Below are 19260 nucleotides of genomic sequence, written 5' to 3' on the forward strand. Positions count from 1 at the left end.
CACCCATGGACGTCAGCAATACTAGAGGCAGAGCGGAGCTAAGCCGCTACCTACCGCGCAAAATATCGGAATCACAATTATACGTTCGAATCTGACAAACGTTCACTAAAAATATATAATAAATATATTTCTTCAACTATCTGGCACCTTTTGTTCTGTTAAATGGCTTTTTGATGTGAAACATCTATAGCCGCACGTAAAACCGATTTATGGCGTGGCGACGCATGCCGTGGGGACGCGTCGCCACGCTATATGATGGTATATATATACAGTCTATGTGCAGTAGTTTGTACGGTGTGGCGACGCGTCGCCATGCGCAATCGACTGTGCGATTCTCTCCCACTCGATCCGGCTTTAAGCCATCTCTCTCGCAACTTTTACAAAATAATGTCGATGTTTCACATCTGCCAGGCGTCCCGTGACGGCACACATTTTTTTAATTCCTTATTGTTTTTTTTATTGATAGGTAGACGATCTACGGACTAACTCCAATTAAGTTCCCCCAACACACTGAGATCTTTTTTTTCTTCCCTATTCACTGGTAGTTTAAGGCGCTATTCCAGTTACGACGTAGGACGGGTAGGCGAGATCACGGGCTCAACCAGAGAGAATTTGCTAACACTAGCTCTCGCAAGAGCAGTGCTTCGCAGATCTACCACCGTGATGAGATCATAAGTTCCGCTACCCACCTGCAAACATAAAGTCTAAGTTTCACTAATGTAGTTATTAAAACCGCGTTCTCTCTACTCTCCGAATCGCATGACTACTCCGTGCTAGAAATACAAAATATACTGATAGCTTCTAGACGGTTCGTTCTTAGAGTGGTTGCATCTAAACCAGCGGTCGGGGAACTATTTTAATTATTACCCCAAAATATTTTTGTGTAAGTTGATATTAACCGATGGCGAAGAACAAAAAAAAAAAAACGAAATCGCTTCTTTTTAGTATCTTTCATATGATAGCCCCCATGTTAATTTTGAAAAGAAAACTATAACTAAAAATTTTACGATTCTAAATTAGTTTCACTTCAATATTTACTTTTTACTCACAAAACTTTCATTTTTCCCCCTCAAAATTTAATTTTACCCTATTTGGGGTAATTACCCCGATTCCCCGACCGCTGATTTAAATAGACGGATATCCTCTGGTAAATAGGCGAGAACATAATCTAAGATTGTTTGGGTGTAGCGTGGCGCCATTAATGCGGGCTCTTGGCCGAGGGAACCGGCGGTCATCTTGCTGGCGGCCGCCGGTCCGGCGTCTGGGGGACGGCGGGATGGATGTAATATGCTCTGCGTAAACCCTGTCCCGCCGTCTCAATAGCTCCGACTGGGCTCCCGCCCGGTCTGGGGTAGGGCGCCGGCTGTGAGCGGCAGGAGTTTTTAGTGAGGTTCGACTCCCACATACCCCACCTGCCGTGCGAGTGGGAATCCGGCGATTTTGTTTGAAAAAAAAAAAGATTGTTTGGGTAAAGACTGTTAAAAACTGTTTTAAAAGAATGGTGAAGGAACACTACTTATCTGTTTAGTGCTGTTTGTTTGCATCATGATTTATTATTTCCATACTGTTGATGTATTATGTGTATGTAAGTATATTAGTATGTATTGTATGTAAGTATGTATATTGGTATATAAATATTGGTATATATTTCATATTATATGGAAACGGTATATATTTTGTTTATTGTATGTATATATTTTCTATAATAATGTATTGTCTATAGTACACCGCAACATCTCTCTCTTGTATTTTCACTGACCTCTCTGTTCGTTTTCGCTACTGTGTTCCTAGTAAAAGAGTTTTCACGTGTCCGAAACGTTGTTGTAACAGTGCTTCATTGGTGCGATGGCTTCGCTAATAAAGCGTCGGAAATATTACTACGGGCACACGGCGGCAGCCGAATTTACTTTTATATGTATGTACGTCGTTCGTTACACATGAAGGGTTGAGCGGGCGTGTCGATTTTTAGCTTTTAAATAAGCTCTGCATTTTTATTCCGCTTTATTCTTTTGCGATCGAATTCCAATAGAATAGTTACTGTTTCGCGTAGTAAAAATCTATATTTGTACTAGCTGACCCGGCAGACTTCGTAGTGCCTCAATCAATAAATAAAAGACCTAAAATTTTGTATAAAATAAACTTAAAACAAACAAAAGGAATTCGTCCGACGGGGAACGACGTCCACATCAAAGGGAAAACAAAATTGTTATTTTCATTTAATTCCGAGCTTTTTCATATTTATCTACCTTTTAAACCTTCTCTGGACTTCCACGAATAATTCAAGACCAAAATTAGCCAAATCGGTTCAGCCGTTCTCGAGTTTTAGCGAGACTAACGAACAACAATTTTTTTTTATATATAGAGATTATGTATTTACTTCAATGAATGCTGGTTAGTATTTGGTAGTTAGCGGTTGGTATTTGGTACAAAAATAATTAACAAATGTGTATTTTTTTTAAACACAAAGCACAAGTTTCCGACCATGTAAAACTTTCGAAAGGTCGGAAATCTCAACGGTCTTATATATAAAAATGAATTGCTGTTCGTTAGTCTCGCTAAAAATCGAGAACAGCTGGACTGATTTGGCTAATTTTGGTCTTGAATTATTTGCGGAAGTCCAGAGAAGGTTTAAAAGGTGAATAAATATGAAAATGCTCTGAATTAAATAAAAATAACAATTTTATCTTTTCTTTTGATGTGTCCCCCGTCGGACGGATTCCTTTTGTTTGTGTTAAGCTTATTTTATACAAAAGTTTAGGTCTTTTATTTTTCGATTGAGGTACTACTAAGTCTGCCGGGTCAGCTAGTTAAAGTAATAAAAGTCTCAATCGTGTAGTTTAACTATCCTTTTCTTCAATACGGTTGTTGCTTCGGGACAGAAACAGCCAGGGTTGTGGTACCTATCCGTGCGTGCTGCAATTACTCTAATTATAATTTCTGCGACTTCGTTTTTTATAATAATAATAACTAGTGGTCATCCGGTAGCCGAAATTCGACTATAATTAATTGAAATTAAAAGTTTGTACACTATTATGATTCTATTTTCAAAGACTATTCTATAATCACGAATTTCGCCAAGACTACACTATAGAAAAATATTAATAAAAACAAACAATATTTAATCTATTCTCAATTTGACCACAGACGTCAAGAACAAAAGTTTGACAATAAATAAATAGTTTTCATGCGTGTGTGCGTCAAATACATGGTAGTGTGTGTAATGTTTTTTTTTTATTGATTTAATGTACTTTTTAGGCATAATTTGTGGAAAGTGTGGAAAATTTCATACTCCTCCGTCCGCGCAATTTTCGTAAAAAGGGATACAAAGTTTTTGCTTCACGTATTAATATATAGATAATAATAAATCCTCGATACTGCACGCATTGTGAGGAGGTTTCTCACTCTGGAGTCCTAACCACTGGTGGCTTGTGTCGTAGACACCGCCATCAGCGGCAATCTATTTATATATTATAGTTTTTTAAAAATTGTATTTTTAATATCTTTTTTAAAAAATATTATGTAATTAATAAGATTTTAAATAAATATAAATTAATAATAATAATAATAATAAGCCTTTTTGTTTCTTGTTTTACAATCTTAGGTGGATTATAATATAACGTTAAACAACAAATATGATTTTTGTTAGCAAGTTAGCCTAAATTATGTTAGTAATATAGGTAAGTGTATTAAAATAAAATAAAATTAACAAGAAATACCGGTTTGGGTAAAGGCCTCCTCCGAAGACTTGTGTGTTAAGAATCCTACTCCAGATATTCCGGGTAAAGTTCGTTTTTTATAACTCAATCTTAATTCTCTATCGGTCTGCATAAGAATATCCTAAAAATACATAGTTAAGCTATCAGTGGATGAACATAATTAAGAGCAATTTCTAATACTTCCAAAATAACTGTGTAAGAAACATTCGGATTGTATACAATATTATAAATCTATAAAATAGCTGAGGTGTCTTTTTATCTTACAAAAATCACTTACTCAGTCTTTTGTTCTTTTATTAGATAAATCTGACGGTGTTCCCATAAAAAGTCAGTTTACGGGAACTTTTATACTCACCGGAGTTGTTTAAAGCTACGTGCTACTTACATTGTAAGACATTGAATGGCTAACTGTATATAAAGAAATTAAAAGAGTATGCCTCAATCTGCTATCTTTCCTTCGGAGCTCAATGAGTATGAAATTTCTTTACATCTTTGTCATTATGTTAAAATTATATTTCAAAAATGGTTAGTCTCTTTCTTTGGTTTTATTTCTAATACGCTTTTATTATCTTGGTATGTATGGTTGTTTGTACATTTAAAAGAACACGCTTAATTATCATCTTAACTCTCAAATCGAACTAACAAATTTTTTTTTGTTCTTTTTATACTTTTTGTTGGGGCGAATCTTTCATTATTTATTATTGTATTGTACTATCATTGGTCCTCGGGTGAATGTGCAAAAGTTTTCAAATTAATCGGAATTCTTGAAGTTGTCGAAAATTACGTTCAAAGATTCTGAAGAGCGTGTAAAAAACAATGTTTTCCTTGTAGAAGTATTTACGGAAAAACCAGTTGTTGTGTTGTTTTTTATAGAGATCTTTGGTGTTATCGTGTGATAAATTCTAGTCTAAGTAACTAGAGTTGAAGTTATGGTCTAAAAGATAAGACGCCTGCTGTGTGTCTAGTGCGAGTTTTTTAACGTTCTCGATAGCGTAAAAGTTAACTCAAATTTGTATGGATTTGGAACGTTTGCATACGTTTGCCGCTAGGGGCGCTGTTTCAATCGCATACAAATTTGAGTTAACTTCTACGTTATCGAGATCGTTAAAAAACTCGCACTAAGCACACTGTACTCGTATCGAGCGCTCTACGTAAGCGTAAACGTAGGCCTAACGTGAATTTTATAGTCAGATATCACATGAAACATTATGTCTGCAAAGCGTTTGGGTTGTGTGTTAAAAAAAAAGATGTGTGGTGTCGTGGGACCGGATAGGACGAAGTTCCTTATTATAAAAATATTAATTTTAAGTTCTATTCGAGGTATAAAGAAAATAAAACTGGAGGTTTCGCAACAACCCACGGTCATTCGGTAACGTGCGAACTTATTGTGGTACACTTCATTCACTATTGTTTGCATAAGAGTTAGTGTATTGCGCAAACAAACGCTCTGAGATCGTGGTCAATAAATGATAAAAAAATATGTTATTTTTTGTACGTTATTACAAAGTTAAGTCATATACTGTGTGCATTACAATTTTTTACGTTATTACAAAGTTAAGTCGTACACTGTGTGCATTACTAATAAAAATCTTACGTTACGGACGTTTTTTCCCGGTTAGGGTACCCCTCCGCATCGTCCCATAAGGAACTTCGTTCCAAAAATCTACACATTTATACACAGAGATTTTTGCTACATTTTCTAGATGCTTCGAAACCTTGTTTATGATTTCGAGAACTCTCAATTTAATTATGTTATTTGTACAATTTCGAATGTTATTCCAAAACATGGGGTTGTAACGAAGCGCTAAATTCGGTACAACCGCATTTCTACTGCAGTGTACTTGATCCTTTTATTGGTACGTGCCCTGAAACGGTTGGACATCATGCCTCGCCCGTTTCAATCGGCCAACTTTTCCAATTTCCTCAATGGAGAACATTTCACTGCACTCACAATAAAGTCACATAAACCGATCGCAAACGAAACGCTTTCAACTCTATTTTTTAACAGCTAAAGCTTTTTTCACTTTGTCCCGCTGCTTGAGATTTCAGTGCTTGGCCTTAAATAAAAAAATTAAAAAAATGGTCGTCAAATACAATGTTAAGTGAACTGTTTTGTGAGCACTGTTAATGGATGTTATTTAAATGTATGGGTTTGAAATGTGTACGCGGGTAGGTACTACATACCACCCAGCCTATTTCTGCCGTGAAGCAGTAATGCTTTTCGGTTTGAAAGGTGAGGCAGCCGTTGTAAGTATCCGGAGACCTTAGAACTCATATCTCAAGGTGGGTGGCGGCATTTACATTGTAGACGTCTATGGGCTCCGGTAACCACTTAGCACCAGGTGGGCTGTGAGCTCGTCCAACCATCTATGCAATAAAAAAAAGAATGCGACCGTCCTTCTTGGAGTTAATGAAACACCTCGCTGGAAGAAGTATTTTGAAACTTAACAGCAAAAGATCTTCTCGGCAACAAGACGCTTGTTTGTCGTGCCCATGTGGCCCTTGACTTAACATTCCCAGTATTTAATATTACAATTTTAAAATAATTGAAATTGCAAGAGCATTGAGAGAGAAGACAGAACATATTTTATTGCAACCCAAACCCCAATTAACATTAAACAGTCAACAAGCAGACACCTTTGTACAATAGGCGGACTTATCGCTAAAAGTGATTTCTTCCAGACAACAGTTTCATTAACAGAAATTCTGGAAAAGATAAAGATGCAGCAGGTATATTGCGGTGTACTAGGTACTACTATTATTACATTATTAAAGAAAATACATACATAATCTATATAATCCATATACGTATATAAAAATGAATTGCTGTTCGTTAGTCTCGCTAAAACTCGAGAACGGCTGGACCGATTTGGCTAATTTTGGTCTTGAATTATTTGTGGAAGTGCAGAGAAGGCTTAAAAGGTAGATAAATATGAAAACTCTTGGAATTAAATAAAGTTTAGGTCTTTTATTTATCGATTGAGGCACTACGAAGTCTGCCGGGTCAGCTAGTATACAATAAATATATACATACATACAATAGATGTATTGGACTGTTATTAAATATTTTATATATCACATCCACATTGCATTTCCGACAAACCATTAATACGCGTCCGTCTCTGGAATCAGCTCTCCCATAAAACGATTGCTTTGTTCTATGTCATCTGCTTCAAAAGCTTAAAGAGAGTTTTTCTTGGTAGGCAAAGCCGATTGTTAACTAACTGTTAACTATCGCATGGGATCTTTATGGTTTTAATATCCCGACAAATGGGCCGTTTTTTTTAACAACCCCCCCCCCCCCCCTACTGAATTCCCACTGTCAGATAGGCCTCCCCCAAAGTTCGCCACAATAACCGGGTATCTTTAATATCTCTAATTTAACTGTGTCACAGCCAAATTAGCACATAGCGTTCCGAATATAACTCTAAGCGCATTATGTAATGAAATTTTGACCAAACAAAAACGTAGACGATTTAACTTCTATTCAGTGTCCAAAATGTGACATTAACTAGATTTTAGTCCGCAATAAATAGTATTTAGAGAAAGTTGAGGATTAACCCAAAAGTTCAGGACGGTTTTCGTGCTTAAACATTTTAAAATAATGAACACAGGCTACCGCGTTGCAGATTATTTTGCTAATCACCTTAATGGGATTATATTTTAGATCTTTGTAATGTTAGTAATAGTAATAGTAAATGTTAGTAGCTTTGTAATGTTAGTTTGCTAGTGGTAGGACCTCTTGTGAGTTCGCGCGGGTAGGTACCACCACCCTGCCTATTTCTGCCGTGAAGCAGTAATGCGTTTCGGTTTGAAGGGTGGGGCAGCCGTTGTAACTATACTTGAGACCTTAGAACTTATATCTCAAGGTGGGTGGCGCATTTACGTTGTAGTTGTCTATGGGCTCTAGTAACCATTTAACACCAGGTGGGCTGTGAGCTCGTCCACCCATCTAAGCAAAAAAAGGTACTATTTTTCTAATAGGCAATTATTAGGTGGCAAAATTTCCGCTGTGGCGCGACGTCTATGAAGTCGTCTTGGCCTAAAGGATAAGACGCTCAGTGCGTTCGTATCTAGTGCGAATGTGCCGGTGTTCGAATCTCGGTGGCTGATACCAATTTTTTCTGTTGAAATACTTCAAAATTATAATTAGCGTAATTACTCGTGGCAGGGCGTGATGTAACGCATGGATAGGTACTACCACCGTGTCTATTTCTATCGCGCCTCAATGATTCCGCTGGCTTAAAACCTTTCCATAGCGTCAAAACTTATTACTAATATTATTCTCTATAGTATCACATTCTTGGTATTATCCAACGGTGTTTACCCGAGTTTCGCCCGCTGGAAAATTTTCCTTGAGCCCATGGCCTTTTCAAAAGAAGACCAGACTTAATACTAGAAAACGTGCTGAATTAATAAATTTCAGAGCTCGGTGGGTTTCAGTAAAAATGCACTGTAGAATTGTGTATAAGCGCAGTGGTCCTATTTTTTTATTTTATTTTTTTGCTTAGATGGGTGGATGAGCTCACACCCCACCTGGTGTTAAGTGGTTACTGGAACCCATAGATATCTACAACCAAAATGCGCCACCGACCTTGAGATATAAGTTCTAAGGTCTCAAGTATAGTTACAACGGCTGCCTCACCCTTCAAACCGAAACGCATCACTGCTTCACGGCAGAAATAGGCAGGGTGGTGGTACCTACCCGCGCGGACTCACAAGAGTTCCTACCACCAGGCCTAGGCGACAGACTACTAAAGGCTTCCGGTGAATCTTGTGATTTCCGATCTATCTAGTACATTATTTTATACAGTTTTAGGACCAGTGCAGTGATGTTAACATAAGCTATATCAATGTTTTAACAAAGAATGGCAGAACATCGTATTGAACCCGAAAATGACCACGCATCTTAATTTAATATACTAAAAACACGAGGAATAGAAAAGTGTTAGTTTCCAAATTAAAAACTGTTTTAGCTAAATGAAACTCCATCAAACAATGTTCGTTAAAATAATTCGAGTTTTCAGGGATCCTGAACTAATATGAGAAATAAAATCAACATTGAATTTCTGCAGTACTCGGAAACCTACATGTTTAGTTCTGCGGGATGCAGGCAGGGCCGCATTTGGAATTCGAACGAATTTAAGTTATAAACCCCCCTTTGAAGAAAATGTATATTGGTGTAGTGAGGCGTATAGGCAAAAGGATCTCAGGCGTCGTCATGATTTGCGTTCAGATAGTCACTAGAGTTCAACACCACAATATTAATCACGTGTAGTAAATTTTCCCTTACTCGTTGTTCAAACATTTACAAAAAATTTACCTTGAACTGACCCAATTAGAAATGAAAAGCCTAAAGAAAGACATGGTGCACTGAAGTAAAGACACACAGTTCTCACACAAAATAATGACGAATAGTTTGGAGTAAAGAGTTTATTCTCACACTACAGTTTTTTGGCCTTATTTCGAAGTTTGATTACGTTGAACTTATTAACCTGCCCCTTGAACACTGCTATGGTTTCATATGTCCAATTCACTCACATGATTCCCATTAAACCCATTCACATAATAATGCTAACATATCCTTTAATTTATAATTGAGAGTGCCCATGATCGATGGAAATGGATGAATTTGTTTCGAGCCCTACGCCCTCAGCAAGGGGTTAATAGGAAAGAAAGGAAAATAAGAAGATCTTTGATCCAAAGTCTTTTCTTTAATTTCGAATCTATTGTCAGTATATTCCATTCACAATGATAATTTTAACGAAGAAAATGTTAACCCCCTAAATTATATCTAAATACGTCCCTGCCATTAGCCGCTCACGTCCCGTCCGAAATTTGCATATTCAAATGCGCAGTAAGGATCAAAGAGGCACCGAATCCGTTACTGGGCAGACGTCTGCTAACATTTGCTGAACGCTGCTGAAATGGTATATTATGACGTCAGCATAATCACTGATAATTCTTATTACCGCTATAAAGCTCTTAACCGGATCAGACGGATTAAATTCTAAATTCTACATATTCGTTTTAGAGTCTCAAAGGCTAATGACATTTAGCAAGGCGAAATGATAATAGATGGCATAAAAAGGGGAGGCCTATGCCTAGCATTGGATGTCAGGGGACTGAGGATGTAAATAAATTTGAATTAAAAATAGTGTAAGAAAAATGATTTTATTGTAAAAAAAAAAGCGTGGGGTGCATGGTATCAGTAGTTATATACATTTTATGAACAGATCTGAGTAGAAGGGTTATTTTGATAATATCCTGAAAAGCACACCACGCTTTTTTACTATTATAAAATCATTTTTTCTTACGCCATTTTTAATTCAAATTTATTAAAATTTATTTTCTATTTTTTAATTGGATTTTCTTTTATTTTTCATTTTTTAGTTGAATTTAAATTTTTTCAATTATAATTTTTTAAGTTTTTTTTTTTTATATTGAATTGTCATCGGTCCTTAATTAGTATACCAAATTTCGAGTTAATCCAACGTTTTGAAGGGGGTCAAAATCATGTTCAAAGATTCCGTTACAAACATACATATGTCGACTTATTATTTATTCGTAGGTCTGAAGCTAATAAAAGCTTATTAAAATTGATAAATGTTAAACAATCTGAATCATAGAATTTCCTTCAGTTCGTTTGTCCGTATATGAGTCGACTATTATCAAAGCCGGCAATCTGACTTTTGGACAATGATTGGTAAATCAGAAAAACGAATTATTGACTTTGTATTCCATTGGCAGTCACAAAACTCTTCGGAACGACATCTTAGATAAATAACAGGTTAACTATTAACCTTTATTTAATGCAGGTTTTGAACCGTATTCTTTGAAGGAGACGATTATATTCAAATCAATCTGTATTGACATATCAATAATTTTTTTTGTCCAAATGCACAGATTGCCACCTTTGATAATAGACGACTCATATCATAGCTGGCAGTTATTGGTATAGATAGGATTAACGAAGCGGTAATGACTTTCGGTTTGAAGGGTGGGCCAGCCCTTAGACTGTACGGTTGAGATTTAGACGTCACGTCTTGAGGTGGGTAGCGCTATTCAAATTACGAAGTCTATGAACTTCGCTAAACACCTAGCAACAGTTGGGCTGTGAGCTCCTTCGCATATCTAATACGATAAAAGAACACCTTGAATCTTAATTTTTTTCCAGTGCTTAGTAAATTGGGTCTAAGTGGTTATTGTAGTTCATAGACTAATCACTACGTGGACAGCCATTTTCGAATCTAAAGTGATAAAGTCTAGATTTGATGTATCATGGCTCTTTGAATCAGAAGCCATGGTCACTTCGTGGCATAAATAGGTATGCGGTTATTACTTCTGCAAGCGTACAATACGCTTTACAATAAGTCATCGGGTTAATTTAGAAATTTTTTCTGTTGGTTTTTTTCCGTAAAGGATATTCCTTCATCGTGTAATCTGTACATATAAATAACACTGGAGTATCGGTTTGTAATATTGAAATTATAATCGCTGTTTACTACATGCATATGAATAGATATATATACGGTACATACGGCAATATAACATTTTTTAAAATTTTTGTCTGTCTGTGTGATTGTTCCGGCTAATCCCTGGAAAGGGCTGGACTGATTTTGACGAGACTTTCATTGATAGGTAGCTGATGATGTAAGGAGTAACTTAGGCTACTTTTTTTAAGACTAGCTTCGCCCCGCGGCGTTACCCGCCGTACGACAATAACCGCGGGTAGCATCGCGGGACTCAGCTATCAATAATAAAATTTAATGTTTCCGAAGCGAAGCGAGAGCGGGTCGCTAGTTTGTTCTAAAATGCTAAGTACGTGTTTCAGGGGGTTTGAAACCGCTCAGATCATTCGATACAAACGCACTGGATGTTTTACCCTTTCGAAAACGATTTCTCATGACCTTAGTTTAAAATTAAATAAAATAAAAAAAACGCACCATTAACGCCTGCTCTAAGCAATATGATTACAGAATTAATTCAATCGCCTTGAGAAGTCTCACGGAACTACGCAAATTTTTTTTCTGCGTAATTTCTTATCCCTGACAACGAACGGACAACGAATTTCATTTTGCTCTAGTTTATTTTGTTTTATGTTTTCTCTCTACGATCATTTCTTTTAAGCATTCTAGGTCAGTTCTCTAGAGGGAACCCGTATATTTGAAAGACAGTCACTAATGTTGACTAGTAAGAAATTTATAAGATGTTTACGTGTTTTTGGAAATCTCTTGGTTTTGTGAGGGGGTGTTTTTTTTTTGTTGCCCCTGTAGGTAGACGAGCATACGGCGCACCACCTGATGGTGAGTAGTTACTGTCGCCCATGGACTTCAGCAATGCCAGGGGCAGAGCCAAGCCGCTGCCTATCGTTAGCCAAGTCGGTGCCTGTGTTTAAATGAAATGACTAAAAATCACATAACGAATACCTCGACACTCCAATGATATTGGAATTTGTGTATTTACTTACTGAAGATGTCGATAGCGCCAATGAATTTTTTTGACGGGCTTACTAGTACTACTAATTACATCGCAATGTAACTAAAAAATAATTGTTCAGTGACCTATGAAAACTGTAGAGTAGTATTTGGGACGTGTAAAACTACAAAGCGGACAGGATAAGCATACGCTGATTCACTACATTATTGGCGTAGATAGCTGAGCTTAGATTCATGTGGTATTAAGTGATAATCGATGATAAGCAGTACATATCTATATATTAATACGTGAACCAAAAACTTTGTATCCCTTTTTACGAAAATTGTGCGGACGGAGGAGTATGAAATTTCCCACACTTATAGAGAGTATAGAGAAGGAGTGCAGAATGTTAATATTTTATTAAATTAAACATAAAAAATACATTAAATCAACAAAAAAACATTACACACACTACATACCATGTATTTGGCACACGCAGGCATACTATTTGTTTATTATCAAACTCCTTATTGCTTATAGTTGTCAACTGTCGTCGTTGCGGATTAAACTCAAACTGCAGTATAGGAAGCACTTATTTATTCCACACGCACCTTAAAATCGTATACATTAACAATCAATTGGTTTTTATCCTTTGAACCTTTTAAAAACGTAAAACACAAATTTTTATCTCATGACATTTTTCCATCAATCTGACAGCCTGTCTTTCTTTTCTTCCGGACGTCTCCCGTTGTTAATCTGTGTGTGAAAAACCATTCACCACACCACACCCCCACGGAGAAAGATACGCCAGTTGAGAGCCCTTAATCAAAATTGTCACTATACTCTTAATATTACGCATAATTAGGTATACGTGCGAATGTATTACAAGAATAATTGTATAAAACGAAGAATTATAAGTGAAAATTACAGGTAACAAGTAACAAGTACAAGGTAACGATAGGTAACAACAGGTAACAAGATACAAGTAGTTCTTATAAATCAGTAATTTTTTTAAATCTGACACGTCTGCCTGAGCGTGTGGTATAAGGCTCTTTTGTTTTCTCACCTTGAATTTTTATTGGAATTGACAGCGGCCTTGTTGGCAGCGGCAACAGCGGCGGATTTTCCAGATCCATTGGTCGTAAGGCTTGATTTTGCTGACAAGACAAAGGCTCGGCTTGCTTCCGTTCATCATCAATGTGATCTATGAAAGCCGGCTTAAGTCTGTCTACACTCACGACAACTTTGTTATTTTTTATGGACAGTGTGAACGTTTTCCCATCAGGGGAGCGTTCTAATACTCTATATGGACCTGTATATGGCGGCTGCAATGCCCTGCGGATGGTATCGTCTCTCAGGAAAACATGAGAAGCGCTTTCCAATTCCTTGAATATAAATGGAGAGTTTTTACAATGTCGAGAAGCAGGCACTGGGCGTATAGATGACATTTTGTTACGCAATTGTACCACAAAGTCGGTGGCATCCTCAATTTTTTCTATTGACGAGGAAGCTATTAACAGCTCTCCAGGGAGTCTTAAAGGTTCACCGTACACCGTTTCTGCGACTGTGGCTTCCAAATCTTCTTTAAAGGCTGACCGCATTCCCAGCAAAACCATGGGAAGGGATCTTACCCATGAATCTTGATGGCATATTAATGCCGCCTTGAGCTGTCTATGGACACGTTCAATCATTCCGTTTGCGCAGGGATGATATGAGGTAGTCCTTATACGCTTGGTGGCGAATCGAAGCAGCAGCCGGTTAAACAAATCGGATTCAAATTGGGATCCTTGGTCTGTTGTTATTATGGACGGTACTCCAAAACGGGAAATCCACTCCCTGGTAAAAGTTTCCACCACTTCCTCTGCCGTGATGGTGCGCATAGGCCACACCTCTGGCCACCTGGAAACCCTATCAATTGCCGTCAAACAATATCGGTATTCGTTGCAAACCGGTAATGGCCCTACAATGTCTATATGCACGTGCATGAAGCGACCGGATGGTGTGTTAAAGTTTCCAGTAGGAGCTGAGTTGTGTCTTGAAACTTTGCTACGTTGACATGCGTCACAGCTTCGAGACCAAATACGGCAGTCCCTTTTCATCGATGGCCAAACGAAACGTTCTGACACGAGGCGTGTGGTAGCACGGATACCAGGATGACTCAAGTTGTGCAGTTGGTTGAACGCGGTTCTTCGAAAGGAAGGGGTCAAATACGGACGTGGCTTACCTGTAGAAACGTCACAATAAATTGCCGATTTCGCTTCTGGAGGGCTGATTTTAGTTAGGCTCAGGCTAGAGCCATTTTGTAACAGATTTTTCAATTCAGAATCTGTAGCCTGAGACTTCGCGAGTGCATCGTGATCTTGATCCAGCGCGATGGCGTTGATATCGATGCGTGACATTGTGTCAGCAACGATATTGTCCTCGCCCTTAATATACTGTATGTCAGTCGTGAATTGGCTTATAAAAAACAACTGGTTTAACTGAGGAGGTGGCAGCTTCTCGCGTCTCTGTAAGAAAGCATATAAGAGTGGTTTGTGGTCGGTAAAAATTGTGGCATGCTGGACTTCTAAAATATATCGAAAATGTTGAACACTTTCGTATACCGCTAATAATTCTCTGTAGTAAGTCGGCCACTGTCTTTGCTGGGGTGTGAGTTTCTTACTAAAAAAAGATAGCGGAAACCACTTACCATTTACCTTTTGCTGAAGGCAAGACCCAATATGAACACTGGAGGCATCCGTGAACAGACCTAAACTAGAATTACTCACAGGATGTTGTAATAGCGTCGCCGAGGACAAGCTTTGCTTGCAGGCTTCAAATTGCTGAAGTAGCTCTGGGGACCAAGGAAATGGCCTGGCACCCTTGCTCTTTGTTGCTACGAGAGCCTCAATTAGCGGTGCCTGAAACTGAGCAGCATGTGGAACAAAACGCCGGTAGTAGTTCAGCATACCGAGAAATCGGCGCATACCTTGTACCGTCTCAGGAGGTGGAAAGTCCAATAAGACTTGGATGCGAGCCTGAGGAGGGCGTGTCCCTTCACTGTTTATGTGATAGCCCAAGAAGTTAACTTCATCTACTCCCAGAGTACATTTGGAGGGGTTAATTACAACTCCGTATTCTTGTAGACGTTCGAAGAGGGTTCGAAGGTGTTTCAGATGAAGATTCTCATCAGCTGAATGAACGAGGATGTCATCAACGTAGGGAAAACAGAAATCAAGACCCCGTGTGACCTCATCAATAAATCGCTGGAATGTCTGTCCCGCGTTTCGAAGCCCAAAAGTCATGAATGGGAATTCGAAGAGGCCAAACGGTGTAACAATTGCTGTCTTCGGCACGTCCTCCTCAGCGATCGGTATCTGGTGATAAGCTTTTACTAAATCGATGGTGCTGAAAACTTTTGAACCAGAGAGGTTATGAGCAAAATCGTGAATATGGCGCACGGGGTACCTATCTGGAACTGTTCTGGCGTTTAGGGCCCGGTAATCGCCGCATGGACGCCAGGTGTCGTCTTTTTTAATTGTCATATGCAGTGGTGATGACCAGGCACTTTTGGATGGTCGAGCTGTACCAGATTGCACCATATCCTCGAACTCTTTCTTAGCTGCAACTAGTTTCTGAGGGGCTAAGCGGCGGGGACGGCAGGCAATCGGAGGCCCATCCGTTGTTTTGATGAAATGGACCGTATGGTGCTTAACGACTCGAGGCAGCCCTGGTGGTCGTGTAATGTCTGGAAATTCTGCTAATAATTCAGTAAAAATGACCTTTCCAGATGCAACTGCTCGAACACTTGGTTGATCAATATCAGTGGTTGAGGCAATTGATGATAGTCCTGTGGTCCCATCAACTATCCTTTCATTTCTGCAATCCGGTAAAAGATTGTAAAACGCTAAAAAATCAGATCCGATAATTGCAGAGTTAACGTCGGCTATGACAAATTTCCAGACAAAGTTACGGCGTAGCCCGAAGTTTAGATTTAAATTAATTGTGCCGAAAGTCCGAATGCAACTACCATTGGCAGCGCTTAAGTCGTATTTGGTAGCCTTTCGCTTTACTGGTAACCAGTGATGGGGGAAACAACATAGGTCTGATCCAGTGTCGATTAAAAAACGGTGCTTGGTCACTTGGTCAATGACAAACAGGCGGCGGCCAATACTATGGCAATCAGTTGCCGCCATTACTGACTGCTGTTTGGGTTTTCCGCCTTCCAGGTGCAAGGAGTTACACATTTAGTTGCATTATTGCCCCACCTCCGATGATACCAACAAATTTTAGGGCCGCGAGATGATGATCTGTCACGATAAGGGCGGCTCTGTCGCTTAGACAGGGCAGCAACTTGGCTACTGATCTCTTCTAGTTGTTTGGCTAATGAACCAAGGGTTAAACTGTTCGAAGATGTTGCGGTCGAACATACCATAGGAGGAGTTTGGGCCAACTCAAGAATTTTGTCGGCTAGTTCTGACAATTTGTCAAGGCCAAGGTCAGCCTGTGCTGCCAGTATAGCTTGAGCCTGATGAGGCAAGCGGCGTAACCAAAGTTGGCGTATAATATTGTCGTCTGTGAGTGTGCTTCCTGCAAGAGAGCGTAGGTGTCGGAGGAACTGTGATGGTTTTCTATCCCCAAGTTCTTCATCACTCAGAAGTTGTCGAACTCTTTTTTCTTGTGATACACAAAGGCGCTGAATAAGTATGTTTTTTAATTTTTCATATTTTTCTTCAGTTGGTGGGTTTGTTATTATGTCTTCAACCTCTCCAGCTATTCTTTGGTCAAGGTGACCTACAACATAATTATATTTAGTAGTATCTGTCACAATATTGGCAATTTGGAATTGAGCTTCAATTTGAGCAAACCAAACAGCTGGTTTGTCAGCCCAAAATGTAGGCAATTTGACTGTAACTCTACAAACTTTTGTTTCTCTCTCATTTCCTTCAAGTTGTTTTTGTAGCGCTGCATTTGCAGCCAAGAGTTGTTGCAGTTGTCCCTGTATTTCTTGACTGGCCATTGTTAAGAAGAAAAATATAAACTTAGTTTAATAATATAAAACTGTATAAATAATGTTAACTATACCACACGCTCAGCAGGAATTATACATATAACCAATTATAGTATTATATTACAATACAAAATGGTATTAAATTTTTTTTTAACTAAAATTAATATTGTTTAATACATTAACAGAAAAATAAAAAATTAAAGGAAATAAATAACATTAAGGTTTTTAATACGAAATTCTATTTTTTATTAGAGTCCCTAATATATAGACTGCAGCACTGATGGTGTTAGTATTAGACCTCACTAATACTTGCGAAATTGATAATTAAATTGTCGAAAAAATGTTCAGGCGTAATAAGGAAATGAACATTTGCGATTAATTTCTGTGGTTCTCCGTGGATTTATTGAAAGCAGGCTTCTATATTGCGTTACTACATCCGTTATTACGTCCGCGGCTTCAACGGGACATCTCAATTTCTCGTGTCGGGGTCACCATTTTAGGAAATATGTTGTCAACTGTCGTCGTTGCGGATTAAACTCAAACTGCAGTATAGGAAGCACTTATTTATTCCACACGCACCTTAAAATCGTATACATTAACAATCAATTGGTTTTTATCCTTTGAACCTTTTAAAAACGTAAAACACAAATTTTTATCTCATGACATTTTTCCATCAATCTGACAGCCTGTCTTTCTTTTCTTCCGGACGTCTCCCGTTGTTAATCTGTGTGTGAAAAACCATTCACCACATAGTCTGTGGTCGAATTGAGAATAGATTGAATATTGTTTGTCTTTTATTAATATTTGTATAAAGTGTAGTCTTGGCGAAATCTTGACAATAATCTTTGACAATAGAATCATAATAGTGTACAAACTTATAATTTCAATAAATTATAGTAGAATTTCGACTACTGCGGGACCACTAGTTAAAATAAAACCACCAACCCTGAGACCCAAAACTGAAGTGTCGATTCCAATACAATGAATATACCGGTAGCATCTAAATTGGATTGATGTATTGATTGTTAATTTATTGAGAATAAAGAGAAAGATAGAGTGTCTATACGCCACCCGGCCTATTTCTGGCGTGAAGCAGTAATGCGTTTCGGTTTGAAGGGTGAGGCAGCCGTTGTAACTATACTGGGACCTTAGAACTCATATCTCAAGTTAGGTGGCAGCATTGACGTTTTAGATGTCTATGTGCTCCGGTAACCAAACAAATCTATCTATCTAATATCTATATATAAAAAATGCATTGCTGTTCTTTATTCTCGCTAAAACCCGAGAGCGGCAGGACCGATTTGGCTAATTTTGGTCTTGAATTATTCGTGAAAGTCTAGAGAAGTTTTAAAAGGTAAATAAATATGAAAATGCTCGGAATTATATATTATAAAAACAAATAATTTTGTTTTCTTTTGATGTCCCCCCCGTCGGACGGATTCCTTTTGTTTATTTTATACAAAAGTTTAGCTCTTTTATTTATTGATTGAGGCACTACGAAGTCTGCGGGGTCAGCTAGTATGCAATAAAAAAGAGAGCGAAGCTAAGATGATAGGATAAGTTACATAAAATTATAATATTATTATATGTTGATTTGTTGCAGCTACATCGCTCGTGACTTACGCCGGAGAGCGATATGACTTCATTCTGGATGCTAATAACGAAATCGACAACTACTGGATCAGATTCCGCGGTCTTATGGACTGCGATGAAGTGTAAGTTTCATATAAAATTCGGATACTAGTTTTTTTTGTCTCAATAGTTTTAGTGATAGCTCTTGCTAGGGTTCGTGTTAGCATCGTCGTCAGGTTTGAGCCCCGTGAGCTCACCTACTAGCCACGGTTACGCTGAAATAGCCTCTCAAGGCTATCAGCTTAGGTAGGAAAAAAAAAAAGTATTTTTGGTTCTAAATGCATTTTGTTTCGGCTTAGTCGATTGAGCAATTGTAAGAGTACACAACTATAGCGCTAATATCGTAAAATACTGTTTATCTAGTACAAGTAATAGATTATTTTTTTATTGCTTAGACGGGTCGACGAGCTCACAGCCCATCTGGTGTTAAGTGGTTACTGGAGACCATAGAAATCTACAACGTAAATGCGCCACCCACCTTGAGATATAAGTTCTAAGGTATCA

General features: G+C 38.1%; 1 protein-coding gene across 3 annotated transcripts in view; it reads left to right on the top strand.

Annotated features, from left to right (window-relative positions):
- Positions 1 to 19260, top strand: part of LOC100174976 (multicopper oxidase 1) — a 120332-nt gene that overhangs the window by 85066 nt on the left and 16006 nt on the right. For all 3 annotated transcript variants that reach the window (XM_012696683.4, XM_004933518.5, XM_012696681.4), the window contains exon 8: positions 18728 to 18839. In XM_012696683.4, coding sequence (XP_012552137.1) covers positions 18728 to 18839 — 112 coding nt within the window. The remainder of the gene's footprint in view (positions 1 to 18727; positions 18840 to 19260) is intronic.

Source organism: Bombyx mori, chromosome 28, assembly GCF_030269925.1.
Source record: "Bombyx mori chromosome 28, ASM3026992v2".
In the NCBI taxonomy this organism is placed as follows: Eukaryota; Metazoa; Arthropoda; class Insecta; order Lepidoptera; family Bombycidae; genus Bombyx; species Bombyx mori.